The 24,600-nt window shown below is 44.9% G+C and overlaps 1 protein-coding gene across 1 annotated transcript in view; it reads right to left on the bottom strand.

Annotated features, from left to right (window-relative positions):
* The window catches only part of ppm1j (protein phosphatase, Mg2+/Mn2+ dependent, 1J), a 50,124-nt gene extending 30,323 nt beyond the window's left edge, over positions 1-19,801 (bottom strand). Inside the window, exon 1 of the mRNA XM_021609266.2 lies at positions 19,344-19,801. Coding sequence (XP_021464941.1) covers positions 19,344-19,603 — 260 coding nt within the window. The 5' untranslated portion in view covers positions 19,604-19,801. The remainder of the gene's footprint in view (positions 1-19,343) is intronic.
* Positions 19,802-24,600: the final 4,799 nt, after the last annotated feature.

Below are 24,600 nucleotides of genomic sequence, written 5' to 3'. Positions count from 1 at the left end.
AAAAGCAGCCAACAAGTGCTCAGCATATGTGGGAACTCCTCCAAGACTGTTGGAAAATCATTCCTCATGAAGCTGCCTGAGAGTGTGCAAAGCTGTCATCAAGGCAAAGGGTGGCTACTTCAAAGAATCTAAAATATATTTTGATTTGTTTAACACTTTTACTTGGTTACTACATGATTCCATGCGTGTTATTGCATAGTTTCGATGTCTTCACTATTATTCTATAATGTAGAAAATAGTACAATTGAAAGAAAAACCTTTGAATGAGTAGGTGTGTCCAAACTTTTGACTGGTTATTGTATATACTACTTCACTAATATGTATAGTTTATAAGACGTGATCGTTGATCAGATCTGATATGAAACTTGGAGGCTGTTCTCTTGAAAATGAGATAAGGAGGGTGGCAAAAAAATATTTAGTGGGGGGGGAAGATGCTAATAAAAGGTTCTAAAAGGGTCTTGTTTAGGCAGTGTTCAAGCATACCATTGACCATGTCCTGGCCTTTTCTGGCTATTGTACATTCTGCATCTAATATAATTTGACTAGAGGCTTTTAAAGTGGAATATAGTGGAAGGTAGTGTCTAGTTACAGTTAATTGATGCCATGCTCACTGAGATGGATTGCTGCTATAAGCATAATTCAAAAGACTTGAGCTCCAGCATGCCAACTTTGAAAAAGGTTAGAGTCGTCCTTTGAATTCCACTACAGTAAGGCTTATTGTGTCTCTGTTCCCACCCAAAAGCTTTCACAGCATACTGTATGACATGACACTTCTGTTGTTTGCAAATCGTTTATTAGGCAACCGCTCCGAGGAAGTGCTTGTGTGTGAATGCACTGTGTGATCGAGAACAGTACAGTCTGGGGTATGCACCCAATGTGAAAATATTCACCATAAGAGCTCCATATTGTTCCAAGTCTAGAAAAGCATTGCTAGCTGTCTGGTTTGCCATAGGGTTTCTAACTTAACAACTGAAACAACTGTATTGCAATGATGAACATCAGCACACTGCTGCTTCACATTTATCCCAGCCTCACTCAGTTAACTGTGTCTTTATTTTTGTATATTTAACTTGTCTTTTTTGAGGTAAGCCCAATTGAGACCAGGGTCTCATTCTCAATGGTGCCCCGAGAACAAATAATTCACACATCAATATGATAATTCAATAAAACTGAAAAAAATAAACTACAACATACATTATTAAATTATTACAAATCAACCAAAACACTCGGAAACTTCAGTGAGTTCATTCCTCATCAGCATTCTAAACTGCCCTATTGGCACCAGGGATTTGAGATTTAATGAGATTTGTAAATGATTCAAAACAAGAGGGACAACAAGATTAGCTGCCTCATATTTGTATACTTTAGCAGAGAAGTGAGATATGTTGGAAGCTTGTAAACAAAAAGGGAGAAATGAAGTGATCTACGGGAATTTAGAGAGGTCCAGACGACCTTCTTATAAAGGATGCAGTGACGAGTATTATACCTGTCACCTGTGATAAAGCAAAGAGCGCTATGGTACACTGTAGCCAAGGGTTTTAGAGTAGCGGCTGCTGCATTCTGATAAATGGTGTTGCCCATAGTAAGGAGCTTTCAGGAAAGTTGCCTGTACAACTGCTTCCTGCTATTTGGGGAGAGGCTACTTTCAATATTAACTTTTTAACCAGCTCATCTGTTTTTTTAAACGTCAACATTTTGTCAATCCAAAAGCCCATATATTTATAGGTGGGAACCTGCTCGCTGAGAGAACCATCCAATTCATAAATATGTAAAACATCTTACATATTTCTACAACAAATAGAAAACAACATAAAACATACATTTCCATTTTCCAACATAGCCTGTTCAGCAGTAGGGGCAATAGCGTACATAAGTGTCATCTGCATACAGATGAACGTTACAGATTTTTGCAGATAGACCAATATTATTTATACTGAACAAAAATACAAATGCAACATGTTCATGAGGAAATCAGTCAATTGAAAAATTAATTAGGCCCAGATCTATGGATTTCACATGACTGGGAATACAGATATGCATCTGTTGGTCACAGAATGGGCCTCAGAATCTCGTCACGGGATCATCGAGAAAATGCAATTGTGTTTGTTGTCCGTAGCTTATACCTGTCCATACCATAACCCCACCACCACCATGGGGCACTATGTTCACAACGTTGACATCAGCAAACCACTCGTCCACACAATGCCATACATGGTCTGCTGTTGTGAGGCCGGTTGTACGTACTGCCAAATTCTCTAAAATGACATTGAAGGCGGTTTATGGTAGAGAAATTAACATTAAAATCTCTGGCAACAGCTCTGGTGGACATTCCTGCAGTCAGCATGCCAATTGCAAGCTCGCTCAACTTGAGACGTCTGTGTTGTGTGACAAAGCTGCACATTTTAGAGTGGAATTTTATTGTCCCCAGCACAAGGTGCACCTGTGTAATGACCATGCTGTTTAATCAGCTTCTTGATATGCCACACCTGTCAGGTGGATGGATTATCTTATCAAGCCATTTAGCACCGTTTCATAAATGTATTATGTCCAGGTCTAAAACCAGACTGGTACACACCTTTCAAAACATGTAGAACCAGGAACAAATATAGCTCTTAGTTCTCTCCAGACCTTACTGCCCTTGACCAGCACAAAAACATCCTGTGGCGTTCTGCATTAGCATCGAATAGCCCCCGTGATATTTAACTTTTCAGGGAAGTTTGGAACCAATATACACAGGCAGTTAGGAAAGCGAAGGCTAGCTTTTTCAAACAGAAATTTGCATCCTATAGCACAAACTCAACAACGTTCTGGGACACTGTAAAGTCCATGGAGAGTAAGAGCACCTCCTCCCAGCTGCCCACTGCACTGAGGCTAGGAAACACTCACCACCAATAAATCCACTATAATTGAAAATGTCAATAATCATGCTTTCCACCTGGCTACCCCTACCCCGGTCAACAGCCCTGCACTCCCCACAGCAACTCGCCCAAGCCTCCCCATTTCTCCTTCACCCAAATCCCGATAGCTGATGTTCTAAAAGAGCTGCAAAATTTGGAACCCTACAAATCAGCCGGGCTAGACAATCTGGACCCTCTCTTTTTCTAAAATGATCTGCCGAAATTGTTGCAACCCCTATTACTAGCCTGTTCAACCTCTTTCATATCGTCTGAGATTCCCAAAGATTGGAAAGCTGCCGCGGTCATCCTCCTCTTCAAAGGGGGAGACACTCTAGACCCTAACTGCTACAGACCTATATCTATCCTACCCTGCCTTTCTAAGGTCTTCGAAAGCCAAATTAACAAACAGATTACCGACCATTTCGAATCCCACCGTACCTTCTCCGCTATGCAATCTGGTTTCAGAGCTGGTCATGGGTGCACCTCAGCCATGCTCAAGGTCCTAAATGATATCATAACCGCCATCGATAAGAGACATTACTGTAGCCCTATTCATCGACCTGGCCAAGGCTTTCGACTCTGTCAATCACAACATTCTTATTGGCAGACTCAACAGCCTTGGTTTCTCAAATGTTTGCCTCGCCTGGTTCACCAACTACTTCTCTGATAGAGTTCAGTGTGTCAAATCGGAGGGCCTGTTGGCTGGACCTCTGGCAGTCTATGCGGTTGGCACAGGGTTCAATTCTCGGGCCGACTCTCTTCTCTGTATACATCAATGATGTCGCTCTTGCTGCTGGTGATTCTCTAATCCACCTCTACACAGGCAACACCATTCTGTACACTTCTGGCCCTTCTTTGGACACTGTGTTAACTAACCTCCAGATGAGCTTCAATGCCATACAACTCTCCAACTGCTCTTAAATGCTAGTAAAACTAAATGCATGCTCTTCAACCGATCACTGCCCGCCCCTGCCTGCCCGTCCAGCATCACTACTCTGGACGGTTCTGACTTATGTGGACAACTACAAATATGTAGAATATGTGGACAACTACAAATACCTAGGTGTCTGGTTAGACTGTAAACTCTCCTTCCAGACTCACATTAAGCATCTCCAATCCAAAATTAAATCTAGAATCCGCTTCCTATTTTGCAACAAAGCATCCTTCACTCATGCTGCCAAACATACCCTCGTAAAACTGACCATCCTACTGATCCTCGACTTCGGCGATGTCATTTATAAAATAGCCTCCAACACTCTACTCAACAAATTGGATGCAGTCTATCACAGTGCCATCCGTTTTGTCATCGAAGCCCCATATACTACCCACCCCTGCGACCTGTACGCTCTTGTTGGCTGGCCCTCGCTTCATACTCGTCGCCAAACCCACTGGCTCCAGGTCATCTACAAGTCTCTGCTAGGTAAAGCCCCGCCTTATCTCAGCTCACTGGTCACCATAGCAGCACGCACTCCAGCAGGTATATTTCACTGGTCACCCCTAAAGCCAATTCCTCCTTTGGCCGCCTTTCCTTCCAGTTCTCTGCTGCCAATGACTGGAACAAACTGCAAAAAAATCACTGAAGCTGGAGACTCATATCTCCCTCACTAGCATTAAGCACCAGCTGTCAGAGCAGCTCACATTCCACTGAGCCTGTACATAGCCCATCTGTAAACAGCCCATCAAGCTACCTCATCCCCATACTGTATTTATTTATCTTGCTCCTTTGCACCCCAGTATATCTACTTGCACACATTCATCTTCTGCACATCTACAATTCCAGTGTTTAATTGCTATAATGTAAATACTTCGCCACCATGGCCTATTTATTGCCTTTTACCTCCCTTACCTCATTTGCACTCACTGTATATAGACTTTTCTTTTTTTCTACTGTATTATTGACTGTTTTATTCCATGTGTAACTCTGTGTTGTATGTGTCGAACTGCTGTACTTTATGTTGGCCAGGTCGCAGTTGTAAATGAGAACTTGTTCTCAACTAGCCTACCTGGTTAAATAAAAAATACAAATTAAGAATATAATTTGAAGTTAAAACCGTTATTAGCTGAGAGTTTGCCAGTGTTTCGGATAATTTTGCAAGGCAAGATAGTTCAGAAATTTGGCAGTAGTTATCTAGGTCCGAAGTATCCCTGCCTTTGTGAATGGGGAAGACTTGCGCCACCTTCCAGATCTTAGGGATAGCACCCAGATCTTAGGGATAGCACCCTGATTTTAGGGATAGCACCAGAAGCAATTTTTAAATAAAACATGTGGGTCAATAGGTTCTACAATGAGCATCCTTCTCTGTTTAGAGGTTAATAAGCTTAAATAGATGCCCAGAGGGTATCACATTGACATTGCAACACTCGCTCTTATCCAGAGCAACTTACAATAAGTGCATTCAAATAAGGGGGCATGAACAATTTAATAACACGAGTCAAAGCCAAAAACCACAGTACTGCTGTAGAGTAAAATAACAAAGATTAAAAGTTCAATGCAATAATAGAAACATTCCAGTGCAAAATCTATTGTAAGTTTTGCCTCAATTACAGTGATGCATTATGTGGTGTGTGTGTGAGGCATGGTTAAGTGAGGCATGGTTAAGTGCCCCATCATAGGTGATCTAGGTAAAATACATTTCTAGGAACTGGAGTGCTAGGAGCTGGAGGAGATGAGGGGAAGGACTCTCTCGAGTCCAAAGGACCTGGATGCCAGAGTGCTTTTAGTCTGAAGAGACAGTTCTTTAGCCTGCAAAGTGGGTCAGATTCTTATTTTTTTTTTACAAACCCAGGAGCTTGTTGTGTTGCAAATTCCATTCGGTAAGCGGTGAGCCAGATATGGTAGCCTAGAGTACCAACCACACACGTAGTGGAGCAGGGAACTGTCCATTATTAGTGTGGTGCTGAAACATTCCTAATTTGTCCACGTGAAGAGCTTATTTTCCCTCCCCCACTTGTGACTACGTTGCCAAGTGTACTTTCCCTGGCTAGTTTAACGCACACAAAAATAGATAACGTAACAGGATAAATAAAAGGTTGTGATGGTGGAATACACCATCGTGGAAACAGGTGCTACATGAGTGAAATCCCTGGTTTGGAAGGATTTTGGAGTCATTGTGGACAAGAAGGAATGATAGAATGATACACAGCCCACAAAAAGTGCAAGCAGGTATTTGCTTAAGATAGCTTGAATTAACATAATTACCTGAGTTTTTGTTAATTTAAACCAGTGGTTCCCAAACTTTTTATAGTCCCGTACCCCTTCAAACATTCAACCTCCAGCTGCGTACCCCCTGTAGCACCAGGGTCAGCGCACTCTCACATGTTGTTGTTTGCCATCATTGAAAGCCTGCCACACACACACACACTATACAATACATTTATTAAACATAAGGAGGTTGAGTCACAACTTGGCTCGTGGGAAGTGACAAAGAGCTCTTATAAGACCAGGGCACAAATAATATAATTGTATAATAACAACAACAACATATAATTGCTCTTTATTTAGCCATCTTACATATAAAACCTTATTTGGGCATCACAAATAATGAATAACTCACCACAGGTTAATGAAAAGGGTGTACTTGAAAGGATGCACATAACTCGAGAGAATCTCAGTCTTAAATTATTTTCCACACACAGTCTGTGCCTGTATTTAGTCTTCATGCTAGTGAGGGCCGAGAATCCACTCTCACATAGGTACGTGGATGCAAAGGGCATCAGTATCTTAACCACGCGATTTGCCAAGACCGGATACTCAGAAATCTGGCAGTTGCTTCTGATTTAAATTACATTTTCACAGAACAGCTTGTTGCAATTTCGATGAGGCTCTCCTGTTCAGATATTGGTAAGTGTGTGCCAGCCACAGTCAGAGGCTGACACTAAGATAGCATTGAGTGAGCTGTATTCTGCCATAAGCAAACAATGAAACGCTCACTCAGGGGCGGCTCTCTGAGTAGCCAGGGACTTTAATGCAGGGAAACTTAAATCCGTCTTACCAAATTTTCATCAGCATGTTAAATGTGCAACCAGAGGGGGAAAAAACTCTGGACAACCTATACTCCACACACAGAGATGCATACAAAGCTCTCCCTCACACTCCATTTGGGAAATCTGACTGTAATTCTATCCTCCTGATTCCTGCTTACAAGCAAAAATTAAAGCAGGAAGCACCTGTGACTAGATCAATAAAAAAGTGGTCAGATGAAGCAGATGCTAAGTTCCAGGACTGTTTTGCTAGCACAGACTGGAATATGTTCCGGGATTCTTCCAATGGCATTGAGGAGTACACCACAGCTGTCATTGGCTTCATCAATAAGTGCATCGATGACGTCATCCCCACAGTGACCGTACATACATACCCCAACCAGAAACCATGGATTACAGGCAGCATCCACACAGAGCTAAAGGCTAGAGCTGCCGCTTTCAAGGAGTGGGACTCTAACCCGGAAGCTTATAAGAAATCCCGCTATTGTCACGCCCTGACCATAGTTTACTTTGTATTTTCTATGTTTTGATTGGTCAGGGTGTGATCTGAGTGGGCATTCTATGTTTCATGTCTTGTTTGTCTATTTCTATGTTCAGCCTGATATGGTTCTCAGTCAGAGGCAGGTGTTCGTCATTGTCTCTGATTGGGAACCATATTTAGGTAGCCTGGGTTTCACTGTGTGTTTGTGGGTGATTGTTCCTGTCCTTAGTGTTAGTTTGCACCAGTTTAGGCTGTTTCGGTTTTCATTAAGTTTATTGTTTTGATAGTGTTTGTATTTAGATTCGTGTTGCTATAGTCACAATAAACATGGATCGTAATCTACACGCCGCATTTTGGTCCGACTCTCCTTCTCACGAAGAAAATCGTTACAGAATCACCCACCACCAACGGACCAAGCAGCGTGTCAACAGGCAGCAGCAGCAGCGTAAAGAGGAATGGACATGGGAGGACGTTTTGGATGGCAAGGGCTGTTACACTTGGGAGGAGATACTGGCTGGAAGAGATCGCCTCCCATGGGAACAGGTGGAGGCACTTAGGAGAGCAGAGGCAGCCGGAGAGAGGAGCCGGCGATATGAGGGAACACGGCTGGCAAGGAAGCCCGAGAGGCAGCCCCAAAAATTTATTGGGGGGGGGCTAACAGGGAGTATGGCTACGCCAGGTAGGAGACCTGGGCAGACTCCCTGTGCTTACCGGGGGGCTAGAGAGACCGGACAGGCACCGTGTTATGCAATGGTGCGCACGGTGTCTCCAGTGCGGGTGCATAGCCCGGTGCGGTATATTCCAGCTCCGCGTGTCGGCCGGGCTAGATTGAGCGTCGAGCCTAATGCCATGAAGCCGGCTCTACGCAGCTGGTCCCCAGTGCGTCTCCTTGGGCCGGCTTACATGGCACCAGCCTTGCGCTCGATGTCTCCGGTTCGCCTGCATAGCCCAGTGCGGGCTATTCCACCTCGCCGCACTGGCAGGGCGACCGTGAGCATTCAACCAGGTAAGGTTGGGCAGGCTCGGTGCTCAAGAGCTCCAGTGCGCCTGCACGGTCCGGTTTTTCCAGTACCACCTCCACACCCCAGCCCTCCGGTAGCAGCTCCCCGCACTAGGCTTCCTGTGCGTGTCCTCGGCCCAGTACCACCAGTGCCAGCACCACGCATCAGGCCTACAGTGCGCCTCGCCTGTCCAGCGCTGCCAGAGCCTTCCTTCTCTTCAGCGCTGTCGGAGTCTCCCGCCTGTTTAGCGCTGTCAGAGCTTTCCGCCTCTACAGCGCTGCCGGAGTCTCCCGCCTGTTCAGAACTGCCAGTTAGCATAGAGCTGCCAGTTAGCATAGAGCTGCCAGTTAGCATAGAGCTGCCAGTTAGCATAGAGCTGCCAGTTAGCATAGAGCTGCCAGTTAGCATAGAGCTGCCAGTTAGCAAGGAGCTGCCAGTTAGCAAGGAGCTGCCAGTCTGCAAGGAGCTGCCAGTCTGCAAGGAGCTGCCAGTCTGCAAGGAGCTGCCAGTCTGCAAGGAGCCGCCAGAGCTGCCTGTCTGCAGGATGCCGCCAAAGCTGCCAGTCTGCAAGGAGCCGCCAGAGCTGCCAGTCTGCAAGGAGCCGCCAGAGCTGCCAGTTAGCATGGAGCAGCCAGGGCCGCCAGTCAGCATGGAGCAGCCAGGGCCGCCAGTCAGCATGGAGCAGCCAGTCAGCATGGAGCAGCCAGTCAGCATGGAGCAGCCAGTCAGCATGGAGCAGTCAGTCAGCATGGAGCAGCCAGAGCAGCCAGAGCTGCCAGTCAGCATGGAGCAGCCAGTCAGCATGGAGCAGCCAGAGCTGCCAGTCATCATGGAGCTGCCAGTCATCATGGAGCAGCCAGTCAGCATGGAGCAGCCAGAGCAGCCAGGGCCGCCAGTCAGCATGGAGCAGCCAGAGCTGCCAGTCAGCATGGAGCAGCCAGAGCAGTCTGCCAGCATGGAGCAGCCAGAGCTGCCAGTCAGCATGGAGCAGCCAGAGCAGCCAGTCTGTGTCGACCAGTCTCTTCCAGATCTGCCAGTCGTCCAGACTCTTCCAGATCTGCCAGTCGACCAGACTCTTCCAGATCTGCCAGTCGACCAGACTCTTCCAGATCTGCCCGTCGTCCAGACTCTTCCAGATCTGCCAGTCGTCCAGACTCTTCCAGATCTGCCAGTCGTCCAGACTCTTCCAGATCTGCCAGTCGTCCAGACTCTTCCAGATCTGCCAGTCGTCCAGACTCTTCCAGATCTGCCAGTCGTCCAGACTCTTCCAGATCTGCCAGTCGTCCAGACTCTTCCAGATCTGCCAGTCGTCCAGACTCTTCCAGATCTGCCAGTCGTCCAGACTCTTCCAGATCTGCCAGTCGACCAGACTCTTCCAGATCTGCCAGTCGACCAGACTCTTCCAGATCTGCCAGTCGACCAGACTCTTCCAGATCTGCCAGTCGACCAGACTCTTCCAGATCTGCCAGTCGACCAGACTCTTCCAGATCTGCCAGTCGACCAGACTCTTCCAGATCTGCCAGTCGACCAGACTCTTCCAGATCTGCCAGTCGACCAGACTCTTCCAGATCTGCCAGTCGTCCAGACTCTTCCAGATCTGCCAGTCGTCCAGACTCTTCCAGATCCGCCAGTCGACCAGACTCTTCCAGATCCGCCAGTCGACCAGACTCTTCCAGATCTGCCAGTCGACCAGACTCTTCCAGATCTGCCAGTCGACCAGACTCTTCCAGATCTGCCAGTCGACCAGACTCTTCCAGATCTGCCAGTCGACCAGACTCTTCCAGATCTGCCAGTCGACCAGACTCTTCCAGATCTGCCAGTCGACCAGACTCTTCCAGATCTGCCAGTCGTCCAGACTCTTCCAGATCTGCCAGTCGTCCAGACTCTTCCAGATCCGCCAGTCGACCAGACTCTTCCAGATCCGCCAGTCGACCAGACTCTTCCAGATCCGCCAGTCGACCAGACTCTTCCAGATCCGCCAGTCGACCAGACTCTTCCAGATCCGCCAGTCGACCAGACTCTTCCAGATCCGCCAGTCGACCAGATTCTCCCAGATCCGCCAGTCGACCAGATTCTCCCAGATCCGCCAGTCGACCAGATTCTTCCAGATCTGCTAGTCGACCAGGATCTGCTGAAACCGCCAGCCAGCCAGGTTCTGGTAGTTTCTACTACCTGCCTGGGCTTCCTCTCAGTGCTGAGCTTCTTCTCAGTGCTGAGCTTCCTCTCAGTGCTGAGCTACCCATCTGTCCCGAGTTACCTCTGTCCCGAGCTGTCCCTCTGTCCCATGTTATCATTGTGGTGGGTAACCTATTTAGGGACGTTTAGGAGGGGGATTAAAACTGTCATGGAGTGGGGTCCACGTCCAGCGCCAGAGCCGCCACCGCGGACAGATGCCCACCCAGACCCTCCCCTATAGGTTCAGGTTTTGCGGCCGGAGTCCGCACCTTGGGGGGGGGGGTACTGTCACGCCCTGACCATAGTTTACTTTGTATTTTCTATGTTTTGATTGGTCAGGGTGTGATCTGAGTGGGCATTCTATGTTTCATGTCTTGTTTGTCTATTTCTATGTTCAGCCTGATATGGTTCTCAGTCAGAGGCAGGTGTTCGTCATTGTCTCTGATTGGGAACCATATTTAGGTAGCCTGGGTTTCACTGTGTGTTTGTGGGTGATTGTTCCTGTCCTTAGTGTTAGTTTGCACCAGTTTAGGCTGTTTCGGTTTTCATTAAGTTTATTGTTTTGATAGTGTTTGTATTTAGATTCGTGTTGCTATAGTCACAATAAACATGGATCGTAATCTACACGCCGCATTTTGGTCCGACTCTCCTTCTCACGAAGAAAACCGTTACAGCTATGTCCTCCGATGAACCATCAAACAGGCAAAGCATCAATACAGGACTAAGATCGAGTCGTACTACACCGGCTCTGACACTCGTCGGATGTGGCAGGGCCTGCAAACCATTACAGGCTAAAAAGGGAAGCACAGCCGAGAGCTGCCCATTGACACGAGCCTACCTGACGAGCTAAACTATTTCTATGCTTGCGTCGAGGCAAATAACAATGAAACATGCATGAGAGCACCAGCTGCAGCCAATGTGAGTAAGACCTTTAAACAGGTCAACCTTCACAAGGGTCCAAGCACACCATTACAGTCGTGAAGCGGGAACGACAAAACCCTATTCCAACTCAGGAGACTGAAAATATTTTGCAATGGTTGTTTGTGTCGTCCATTTCGGGACAGTACCTGCGTAATTGCGCACCCAGCTCGTTCTTTTGCTTCGCAATGTCACATTTGACATTGTCCGTAAGCTTGCGGTCATTTGCACACAAAAAAAATCATACAATGATGGAAAGACGTGTGTGTTGTCCTTGTTAATGTCGACAGAGAAGAGCACCAACTTCTTAATCATAGCCTCAATATTGTCCTTTACATTGAATATAGTTGCGGAGAGTCCCTGTAATCCTAGATTCATATCATTGAGGCGAGAAAAAGCATCACCCAGATAGGCCAGTCGTGTGAGAAACTCATCATCATGCAAGAGGTCAGACAAGTGAAAATGAAGGTCAGTAAAGAAATCTTTAAGGTCATTTCTCAATTTTTAAAAACGTGTCAATACTTTGCACCTCGATAACTAGCGCATTTCTGTATGTTATAAAAGTGTTACATGGTCGCTGCCCATATCATTGAATAATGCAGAAAATACACGAGAGTTCAGGGGCCTTGCTTTAACAAAATTAATTAACCATTTTCACTGTCCAAAACGTCTTTCACGCTTTCAGGCATTCCCTTGGCAGCAAGAGTCTCTTGGTGGATGCTGCAGTGTATCCAGTGGCGTTGGGGGCAACTGCTTGCACGCATGTCTCCCTGTCATGGCTTTTGCGCCATCAGTACAGATACCAACACATCTTGACCACCAAAGTCCACTTCATGTCACAAAGCTGTCCAGTACTTATATCCTCCCCTGTTGTCCTGGTTTTTAGTGGTTTGCTGAAGCAGATGTCTTCCTTAATTGACCCCCCATAAACGTAAAGGACATATACCAGGAGCTGTGCCAGGCCCGCCACGTCTGTTGACTCATCCAGCTGTAACGCATAGAGATCAGTAGCTTGTATGCAAAACAGTAATTGTTTCAAAACATCTCCTGCCATGTCACTGATGCATTTTGAAACATTGTCCCAGCCATATCCACGGCAGCAGGAAGAAGTCCTCCACAATAGTATGAGGCTTGCCTGTCCTAGCCACTCGGTGGCTCACCATATACAATGCTTCTAGCCCCTTCTTATTAATGGTATCTGTTGCTTTTATACATGTCTTACTACTCAAAAGTTGTCTAAATTTTCACTCAAACACATGGCTTATTTTTCAAATTGGCATGTTTTGTTTCTAAATGTCTGCACAAGAGTGAAGGTTTCACCCACGAGAGAGTAACGGTTAATGTGATTTGATGTTAATTATTTGACTAGGCTACCTGTATTTGACATTGTGTTGTTATATTGCTGAACACTAGATAGTTAACGAGAAAAAAAACACCCAAATGTATAGTGCAGTTGGAAAAAATATAAATGGACTGTTTGAAAATGTGGGGGGAAAAATGTAATTTGGCATATATCCGAAGGCATTGCGCAAAGCCCAGTTTGGGAATACCTGATTTAGACCATACACAGGCCATATAAAGTTAAAACCTGTGCTGCTGGTAAATGCTTGAGTAGCCTTTAGCCTACTAAATAAATGTAGGCTATTTTTAAAGCCTGTAGACTATTTGATTATGGGAATTGTTTATTTTACCCATTTAATCCCATGGGTCACACATAGTGAAAGAAAACCATTTTGTACTTTACAGGCTCTTGAGAAGTTACATTTGCACTTATAATTAAATGATTTCTCAAAATGGTCACAAGACCACAAGCATAATTCTCCAAGGTGTACTTTTCAGACGAATTTGGCACCAGAACTCTGTATGCAACAGCTTTAGCAACAAATACATTGTTGACATGAATTGCTTCATGGTCTTATGGATAAGGTCCAAACGTTCGCTGATCGCGATGACCGGGCGTTGTACATGCTGCTGGAGCAATTCCGCGGGTTGTCTGGGGGGCAGCCACGGTGGTAACCCCACCGCCCCCCAGTAACTCAGCGGTTAGCAGCACCTTCCCAATGGCAACTCCACCATCCCGGGAGTCCTGTTTACCTCCCCTGGAAAGCTTTAATGGAGAGCCGAGCACCTGTCTGGCATTTTTAGCTCAGTGTGCCCTCATTTTCGCGCTTCGGCCCTCCTCCTTCCCCTCGGATCGCTCCCAGATAGCCTACCTCATCACGTTGATGTCTGGGAGGGCTCTCACCTGGGCTACCACCGTATGGGAACAACAGCCGGTCATGTGCGTGAGTCTGGAGGGGTTTGTGCGAGAGGTGAGGAAGGTTTTTGATGCCCCGTTCTCCGGGAGAGAAGCTGCCCGGAGCCTAGTCCAGCTCCGGCAGGACGCCCACAGGGTGGCTGACTGACTATGTGGTTGATTTCCGCACGTCGGCAGCGGAGAGTGCTTGGAACCAGGAAGCACTGTTCGACATGTTCCTGCACAGCGTCTCGGAGGAGGTTAAGGACGAGCTTGCTGCTCGGGAGTTACCCTGGCCAGGTATATAAAGATGGCTGCACAGTACTGTCTTTTTTCGATGGCGGTTATGATATCATTTAGTACCTTGAGCGTGGCTGAGGTGCACCCGTGACCGGCTCGGAAGCCAGATTGCACAGCGGAGAAGGTATGGTGGGAAGGTATGGGGGGACAGTGATCTGTCTATTAACTTGGCTTTCGAAGACTTTAGATGGGCAGGGCAGGATGGATATAAGTCTGTAACAGTTTGGGTCTAGAGTGTCACCCCCTTTGAAGAGGGGGATGACCGCGGCAGCTTGCCAATCTTTAGGGATCTCGGACGATACGAAAGAGGTTGAACAGGCTGGTAATAGGGGTTGCAACAATGGCGGCGGATAGTTTTAGAAAGAGAGGGTCCAGATTGTCTAGCCCAGCTGATTTGTATGGGTCCAGGTTTTGCAGCTCTTTCCGAACATCTGCTGTCTGGTGAAGGAGAAGCTGGGGAGGCTTGGGCCAGTTGCTGCGGGGGAGGCGGAGCTGTTGGCCGGGGTTGGAGTAGCCAGGAGGAAGGCAGGGCCTGCCGTTGAGAAATGCTTATTGAAATGTTCGATTATCATGGATTTATCAGTGGTGACCGTGTTACCTAGCCTCAGTGCAGTGGGAAGCTGGGAGGTGCTGCTCTTGTTCTCCATGGACTTTAGTGTCCCAAAACGTTTTGGAGTTAGATCTACAGGATGCACATTTCTGCTTGAAAAAGCTAGCCTTTGCTTTCCTGACTGACTGTGTGTATTGGTTCCTGATTTCCCTGAACAGTTGCATATCGTGGGGACTATTCGATGCTATTGCAGTCCGCCACAGGATGTTTTTGTGCTGGTCAAGGGCAGTCGGGTCTGGAGTGAACCAAGGGCTATATCTGTTCTTAGTTCTGCATTTTTTGAACGGGGCATGCTTATCTAAGATGGTGAGGAAATTACTTTTAAAGAATGACCAGGCATCCTCAACTGACGGAATGAGGTCAATATCCTTCCAGGATACACGGGCCAGGTCGATTAGAAAGGCCTGCTCGCAGAAGTGTTTTACGGAGCGTTTGACAGTGATGAGAGGTGGTCGTTTGACCGCGGACCCATAGCGGATGCAGGCAATGAGGCAGTGATCGCTGAGATCCTGATTGAAAACAGCGGAGGTGTATTTGGAGGGCAAGTTGGTCAGGATAATGTCTATGAGGGTGCCCATGTTTAGGGATTTAGGGTTGTACCTGGTGGGTTCCTTGATTTGTGAGATTATGGGCATCTAGCTTAGATTGTAGGACTGCCGGGGTGTTAAGCATATCCCAGTTTGGGTCACCTAACAGAATGAACTCTGAAGCTAGATGGGGGGCGATCAATTCACAAATGGTGTCCAGGGAACAGCTGGGAGCGGAGGGGGGTCGATAGCAGGCGGCAAAAGTGAGAGACTTATTTCTGGAGAGATTAATTTAAAAAATTAGAAGTTCAAACTGTTTGGGTATAGACCTGGAAAATATGACAGAACTTTGCAGGCTAGCTACTCCCCCTTTGGCAGTTCTATCTTGACGGAAAATGTTGTAGTTGGGTATGGAAATCTCAGAATTGTTGGTGGCCTTCCTAAGCCAGGATTCAGACACGGCTCCCTTAGAGATGGCTGGGGCTAAAGCGTAAGAGGGTGTGAACGATGCTGAATGTGTGTAGACAAAGAATAGCTCTTCAGGAGGTGTACCAAAACATTCAAAGGCCATTTTCTCAAAAGTGAGGCAACAAGTGTAACAACTTTCAAAGCAGAATTGCTTTCCCATTGTTCCTCAACTGTAGTGTATGATATACCATTTTCTAGCCCCGAGTCTCTACTTTTATCCAATGTAAAAAAACATTTGCTACATAAGACCGATTCGAGCCTGGCAGTCACACCTGACTGCCGTTCGACGTCGTAAACGACTTCAACTGTACCGGGCAGATAACAGACAGCGTGTACGGCGTTGTGTGGGTTAGCAGTTTGCGGATGTCAACATTGTGAACAGAGTGCCTCATGGTGGCAGTGGGGTTATGGTATGAGCAGGCTCAAGCTATGGACAAACACAATTGCATTTTATCTATGGAAATTGGAAGTTCTCCAGCACTTCATGTTTCAGCATGATAATGCATGGCCCCATGTTGCAAGTATCTGTACACAATTCCTGGAAGCTGAAAATGTCCCACTTCTTCCATGACCTGCATACTCACCCATTGAGCATGTTTGGGATGTTCTGGATCGATGTGTACGCTAGCGTGTTCCAGTTCCCGCCAATATCCAGCAACTTCGTACACACATTGAAGAGGAGTGGGTTAACATTCCACAGGTCACAATCAACAACCTGATCAACTCTGAAGGAGATTTGTCACTCTGCATGAGGCAAATGGTGGTCACACCAGATACTGACTGGTTTTCTGATCCATGCCCCTACCTTTTTTTAAGGTATCTGTGACCAACAAATGCATATCTGTATTCCCAGTCATGTGAAATCCATAGATTAGGGCCTCATTTATTTTAATTGACTGATTTCCTTATGAACTGTAACTCAGTAAAATCTTTGAATTTTTTGCATATTGCGTTGGTATTTTTGTTAAGTGTAATTAATGCGGGGAAGGGGAATAGCCTACTGTTTTGGAGTCATAAAAACAATGTATCAGCTCTCGGAAACAAATCTATGCGGGTTGGTCGGGTTGTGGAGAAAACTATCTTGATGTCAGGTATCGGGTGGAGCTCGGAATTGATGTGTCTGGCATGGGGTGGGTGCAACTCCAAAAAACTGACCCGTGCAGATCAGGACTCTCTCTCCAACTGGGGAGTTCAGAGTCGATGTGTGATCATTGTTTCCACTCGGTCCATTACAGCAGTGGTTTGTACTGCACTTTAGAAACAGTGGGAAGGAGATGGATGTAGTAATTCTCCATCGAAGAAGAGAACAACTACATTCTTCTCCATTGCAAAATAGAATATAGGCAATACTGAAAGTACAGTAGCCTATGTACACTTTTAATGTCCGTAATTTAGAACAAATTGCAGTTTGGTGAAATAAAGAGATTCTGTATATATGACGCTGTTTACAATAATCAGACTCCATGATGCATGTTTTTGTAAACGCTGTGTATAATAACCCTTTAATAATTGTGTGACGCATTTTCCTACATTCGCCTTCGTTCTATTCTGCTGCTGCTTGGGAGTGAGAATCCTTTCTTTCATCCTGCCTGCAATTGTAAAATCCCTGCTTCTTCTTCACTTCATTGCAACCCCCCTGTATTTCTGTCTGTCTCACCCCTTGGATGACTCAGCTCTTTCTCAGATTTATTTCTCAGGGTCTTTGAGGAGACGGCCGGGGGTGGGTTTCATACAATGGTATAACCCACCTAGGTCTGGAAATGTAGGAATCCACCAGTCAGCCTCCACTGACTCCCCCTCTTGAGAGATGGCAGGTCTGGAATGATGCTGAGAGGTTTTTTTTCCCCCTCTCCCCTGAATCAACCAGGCAGCACATTCTACCCAATAGAGTGAATGAAATTACCTTGGGAGGTGATAGGAACTGCATGCTTTGTATTAGATGGTTTATTGCTTTATTGTAGCTGGAAACACAGGTAGTCTTGTACTGTTGTAGAAACATGCAGGACTAACTCAATATCACAGGATGTCTTCCTGAGAATATAAACTACGTATAAACTACAAACATTTGTATAGGGTAGAATGGATAGGCTACATAGAAATAGGTTTTTACTGGACACTTCATATGCTGTAGTCAGTAGCTACAGTTTTATGAAGAGTAGGCTACACTGACATGCATTTTCAAACACTTCCACACAGGTGCTCTTTGTCAACTGTTCTTTGCACTTTGCATGTTCAGAGACAACCTTACCTTTCAACTGTACCGGGGTAAAGTTAGCATGATGTTTGATATTAGTTTGTATGACATTCATGTCAAGTAATGTTGATAATTGTCCCTCCCTCCCTTTTGTTACTTTCAAGCATGCCTTTACGCCTAAAACACGTAGGCTACATTACATTTTTTTTTTTTGTGTCAACTATGGGACTTATTGAATCTTTATGAAAGAAACTAAATGTCAAGCAGTAGGCCTAGTACACAGTCTACCCCTATCGTATAAGATACTAATTTCCACCGGAATAGCTTACAGGCACATGGTCCTATTAATATGTGTCCAGAGAAAAGGATGATAACAGTGATGTGGACAGATTATGATAGTCTACTACTGGAGACAATCACTTACTCTACGTATGTAGCATTTCAATGTTTTTGTTTGTTCTACATGTGAGATCCTATAAAATACTAGATACAATAAACTGCAACATATGTAGCTGATTATTGTTGCAATGTCAGTCTATGCAGTGAGTGGACATTGAGGGATTCTCACCGTTTTAAAGTAACCACACAATAGGTTGCTATAGCGTCGTCAGCTACAGCAGCAGCAGCCTGTGCAGCCTGGCGTCATTGACTAGACGTAATATAGTAAATGTTAATCCGAGACACTCATCAGTATAATATGCTACTTGATACGGTTAAATAAAACAGAAGGTTACTTAAGGCAAAAACGAAAATAGGGTGGTAGGCTTTTAACTCGAATTTCTAGCAACCTAAAGGTTGCGTGTTTGAATCTCATCACAGACAGTTCAGCATTTTAGCAACTACTTATTACTTTTTAGCTAATTTGCAACTACTTAGCATGTTAGCTAACCATTCCGCTAATCTTAAAACCCTTTAACCTATCGCCTAACCTTAACCCATAATTCCTAGCCTAGATAATGTTAGCCACCTAGCTAATGTTAGCCACAACAAATTGCAATTTGTAGCATATCATATGAATTGTAATATGTAACATATCATAGAAATTATTGACAGACGTCGAGAAATGAATACACACCATACAAAACGTAACATATTCTACTAATTGGGGAGGCAGGGTAGCCTAGTGGTTAGAGCGTTGGACTAGTAACCGGAAGGTTGCAAGTTCAAATCCCCGAGCTGACAATGTACAAATCTGTTGTTCTGAACAGGCAGTTAACCCACTGTTCCTAGGCTGTCATTGAAAATAAGAATTTGTTCTTAACTGACTTGCCTAGTTAAATAAAGATTTACAATTTATTTTTTATTGTTGTGTCCTGGATTTACGTTTACTATGTTATGTTATACCCCTGAGTCCAGGTTGCAGCTGTGCTCTCGGGTGAATTTGCAATAGCAGCACGGAGGCCATATTCGCCATAAAAAGCTACCCCAAAACGAAACAGTTTATTGTCAACAGTGCAAATTATCCTTGGCCTACAACATTCAATCTGACAGTTGCATTTTAATGTTTGGCATTTTTTGTAAATCCCTATAAATGACACGTCGAGAAACCACTCACTCTGCGTATCCCGTCCGCCAGGGAAGCCTGCTGTCCCTCTTCAACGTCAGCACCGGTCGAGAAGCATGTTCTGTCGAGTATTGAAGAAGCTCTGGTGTAAGATCCAGAAACTCAGGTCGACCGTAGGGGAACCGTGGAGGCAGACCGTCCTGGTGACAGTTCTGGTGGTGAACGTTCCCGGATCCGTGGTGCTGGTTGTGACCGTGGGGCATCATTCCACCCACCAGCGTGGACATCGCATTTTTTACTTTGCTTATCATTGCGGAAGAAATAATAAACCGATACAGAAATGAATGAAAAGCCTAATACTAGTACCGTAGTGGGGAAAAAAATACAACGATGAACAGCATTTCAGGAAGCAATCGGTCCCAGCCCCATGTGACGTTTGACAGACACTGTTTTCCTCATTGAAAATATAGCCTACCCCTTCCCCACTCAGTGCGTATACTCATCTCAGAAGGCAGGGGTTTAGTGAACGCTGTTGTGGGGGGGGATACGCACTGCAAATTGCGCGCCAGTCTGGATTGGACATAAAATAACCATTCCCTGTCACAATGAAGACAATATCACTCTTGAGCAGTGCTGTTGATCATTTATCAGTGTCGTGTATTCATGTTTGCAAAGGGAAGCCAGGCTTCCGAAAACAATTTACAAAAAATAATCAAAAAATAATGTATTTTTGTCTCTCATAAATGTCATTCAATTCGCATGCGGCTGATTGTATCTAACTGGTTAAAGCATACGAGCGAACGAAACAGCGCCCCTCTGTCTGTGTATGTGTAGCGTATCTATATGATACTGTCTGGTCAGAAAGAGTATGACATTGTTTCTGGCATTAGCGTTGAATACAATGAGCATTTGGCCTCCCTTGATAAAAAATCTACAAAATAATAGCCAATGAGCGTTGAGCTAAACTGAGTCATCTCAATTGTGAATGGTCCTTTCTCACAAAAAAAAAGTGTCAAGGGAAGCCATTTTGGATTTGTCTTCACATCAATCACATCACAAGCCAAACATCATTACTGATAGAAAACACTTGCTTTGTTGCATCTCATTCTTCCGGTGGCTTGCTAAAATCGTCACTTTCCTAAATTAACCATGTATAGAGATAGGGATTTGGACTTTTACTTAATTCTCTGTACTGGCCAATGAATATAACGGTGATTCTGATCCAACCATAAATTAATACATAATGCCCCTGGCCTAAGATAATGGAAGTTCAACATGTAGGCATAAGTATGCTAATGTTAACTAGCTGTCCTGGCATATCGTTGCCCATGAAAGGAAGTTAGGCTAGGGAGCAAGTATTTTAGCCAGGCTGCATAGGACAACAAAAACTAAAAGCAAACAATTTAAAATAGATAAAAATAAAAGTTTGACAGAGTCCTAGACCATTTAGGCAACATGAAAGAGGAGGATGTTGTTGGCATTTCTCTACAAGTAGGGTGAGTCAACATGTTTTTTCTACTTGGGCACACACACAGAGAAATCAGTACCATGGACAGCCACATCATATTTAGCTTATGTTGATGTTCCCATTACGGCTCCACTTCTCAAGAGATGGGGAATCGTGTTGCCTCCCTGTATTCAGGTATAGGCCAAGCCTACTACTGTCTCTGCTAAGAGGTCTAGACCTTTATGGCACAGGGCAGGTAGCTTGTGCATTTGTCCTCTAACTGCAAAGTTGATGGTCCAAGTTCCAGAGTAGAAAGCCCCCAAATGAATGCACTACTACAAGGAGTTTATTATGATGGACTGCCAATTCCACCACAATCTTGATATTTTTCAAGGTCTAGGGTAATGCATATATTTAGGTCAGAAAAACATAATCCCAAAAATGTGTGTTATGCTCATTTAAAAGTGGTAGCCTAATCTCAGACGGATTTTCTCTAAAAGTATGACTACTGTGGTGCTCTTATACTGTTTAGTTACACTGTAATTAGTTACAGAGTTAGCTCCCGAGTGGCACAGCGGTCTAAGGCACTGCATCTCCGTGCTAGAGGTGTCACTACAGGCCCTGGTTTGATCCCGGGCTGTATCACAACTGGGCCGTGATCGGGAGTCCCATAGGGCGGGGCACAATTGGCCCAGCACTGTCCGGGTTAGGGGAGGGTTTGGCCGGGGTAGGCCGTCATTGTAAAATAAGAATTTGTTCTTAATTAACTGACTTACCTAGTTAAATAATGTTTTTTTTTAAATGACTCTAGGGCATTGTAGAGTAAATATTTCCCCAATAGAGGGAGCCAGAGTATAGGAGATGAGAAGCAGTTTGGCTGATGAACAGATGAAAATGAAACATAATCGTTATTTAGCAGACGCTTGTAAACAGACTTGCAGTTACCACATATTTGAATTATGGAGTGGCAGCGGATCTGACTTTTCCTGGACCTTTCTTCCTTGACAACTAAAGGGCAGGACGGACGTGGAGCAGGGCAGTTACCTACTATCCACAGTCTCATCTCTGCCTTCAAATTAGGCAATATATGACCCTCTGTATATATCAATGATGTTGCTCTTGCTGCGGGCGATTCCCTGATCCACCTCTACGCAGACGACACCATTCTGTATACTTCCGGCCCGTCCTTGAACACTGTGCTATCTAACCTCCAAACGAGCTTCAATGCCATACAACACTCCTTCCGTGGCCTCCAACTGCTCTTAAACGCTAGTAAAACCAAATGCATGCTTTTCAACCGTTCGCTGCCTGCACCCGCACGCCCGACTAGCATCACCACCCTGGATGGTTCCGACCTAGAATATGTGGACATCTATAAGTACCTAGGTGTCTGGCTAGACTGTAAACTCTCCTTCCAGACTCATATCAAACATCTCCAATCTAAAATCAAATCTAGAGTCGGCTTTCTATTCCGCAACAAAGCCTCCTTCACTCACGCCGCCAAACTTACCCTAGTAAAACTGACTATCCTACCGATCCTCGACTTCGGCGATGTCATCTACAAAATAGCTTCCAACACTCTACTCAGCAAACTGGATGCAGTTTATCACAGTGCCATCCGTTTTGTTACTAAAGCACCTTATACCACCCACCACTACGACCTGTATGCTCTTGTCGGCTGGCCCTCGCTACATATTCGTCGCCAGACCCACTGGCTACAGGTCATCTACAAGTCCATGCTAGGTAAAGCTCCGCCTTATCTCAGTTCACTGGTCACGATGGCAACACCCACCCGTAGCACGCGCTCCAGCAGGTGTATCTGGGGTTATGTTGCTGTGTTCATTGTTGGTGAATTTGCAATCGCAGAGTAGAGGCTGCCAACAATGCCAGGAAGCAACACTGGCAAACAATATCAGAAAACGAAATGAGAATTTTAGCCTGTCTCTAAGGAAGAGCCATTTAAAAAATACAAAAAAATCTATCATGTCTAAGACTACTCCCAGCTTACCAACTGGCTGTGGTTGGCATTGAAGATGTAATCTCAGAGCTGATAAATGGCCCTCTACTTGTCTGTCAGGAGGACTGATCCACTGGGCACAAATGTGTAACCCCAGACCTGAGCTGTATCATTTGGAAACAGGGAGAATGACAGGTGCATTTTTTTTATTTTTTAATCTCCCCCTCGCTCTCTCTGTGTGGGTGTGTGCTCTGGGAGAGGCAGCCAAGACCATCAGGTAAAGCCAACTTGAGATAGATGGGGAGGGAGAGAAGCAGAGAAAGAGAGGGATAGTGAGTGAGGGAAGAGAGAAAGAGAGGGGAGAGAGGTGTGTGTGTGTGTGTGTGTGTGTGGGAGTTAAGACAGAGAATTAGATGATAGGAAGTCCCGTGTAAATTATCTGTGGTTCATATTGGATCGATTTACAGTACATCATTGAATCATATGTTGTCTGGTTAAACTGTAAATTAATCATCGCATTTGGTATTGAAATATGCTCATCCAAATCACTACAGTTATTTTAACAGATACAGATACAATACTGAGTAGGTTACCGGTAAGTATTCACAATCTTATAATTTTACTGCAGTCTGATTGGTGGAACTTGGTCTCTGAATTTAGCCTCATTCAATATGAAGCACTGACACAGTGGATTTTGATAAATGATACTAGAATGAATTCCACAAACCAGGACATATTGGTTTCATATCAGTACAGCACAAGCATTTCTGATTGTTTCAACTTTTCATCCTCTATTTAGCATTTCGTTACATTACCTTTGATAAAAAGTAAAATGGGTGAACAACTCTTGACATTTGATAGCATTGACTGTATGGTGGTGTTGCCCCTTATATTAGGTTCTATATGACAAAATGCAGCAATATCTTCCATAGTCTTCTATTTTCCATAATCTTGCAGTTGAGAGAATTGCCACTGAGAGCAAAAGTAGTTAAAGTGCAAACTACTGTACATTACAATGCTCCTTGATGCAAACCCATTAGTCAAGGCTGCAGCATCTTGATGGAATAGCTACTTGGAAAGACCTGGCATGAAGCCTGATGCCTCTCTCTGCCTTTCTTCTGAGTGTCCTCTATCTGTGGTAAAAATGACACGAGAAAAACGGGTGTCAGTGAGTCTGCCGATCTGTTGAGTCAAGGGGCACTCCCTTACGGATAAACCACATGAATTTCACACGTGAACACGTGATCTCATATCATTTGTGAAGTTAATGTGATAACATGTGAAGCCACATGATAACATAAAGTGTCAATGGACTGTATGCCGATTGCTTGAGACTTAACCTCACTTGGGATTTGAACTCACAACCTCCTGGTTGCTAGCCAGCTGCAGATCCTCCTGCACCACCGGGTCGATGTTTAATGGAGATTCTCTATATATTTATTCCCATTCATAGATTTCTGAACTTCTTGAGTTGCAGTAAATATAAAGTAAATGTATCTATAAAATTACCAGTATGCTGCTGTATAAATGGGTTTGCTGACAACGTCGCAAAAAGGATGCGTACGCATCGATGTTGCCAAAAGCAGTGCGTTGTTATGATTCTGAATAGTCAGATAGCTAGCAACAATGACAAGAAGCTGCCATATGGAGAATGGTAGGTGGCTTGTTTCAGCCAGTTTTTTTTTTGTTCTTGATGTCTTGTCTTGTTTTTGTTTTGACTTATTTCATGCAAATGCTAATATAGCAAAAATGTGTTAGCTAGCTAATCAACAACAATCTATTTCAAAAACAACATTTGGAGATCTAAGCCCCTTCTGTTTTACACGTGATGGTTTTGTTGCTGAACAAGCAACCTGTCTATGCTGATTTAAATTACTGTAAAATCTTCAATGATTTTGTACTGT

The sequence above is a fragment of the Oncorhynchus mykiss genome, chromosome 7 (assembly GCF_013265735.2).
Source record: "Oncorhynchus mykiss isolate Arlee chromosome 7, USDA_OmykA_1.1, whole genome shotgun sequence".
In the NCBI taxonomy this organism is placed as follows: domain Eukaryota; kingdom Metazoa; phylum Chordata; class Actinopteri; order Salmoniformes; family Salmonidae; genus Oncorhynchus; species Oncorhynchus mykiss.
Note: the sequence above shows the minus strand (reverse complement) of the source record. Positions and strands in the feature narration are given on the sequence as shown.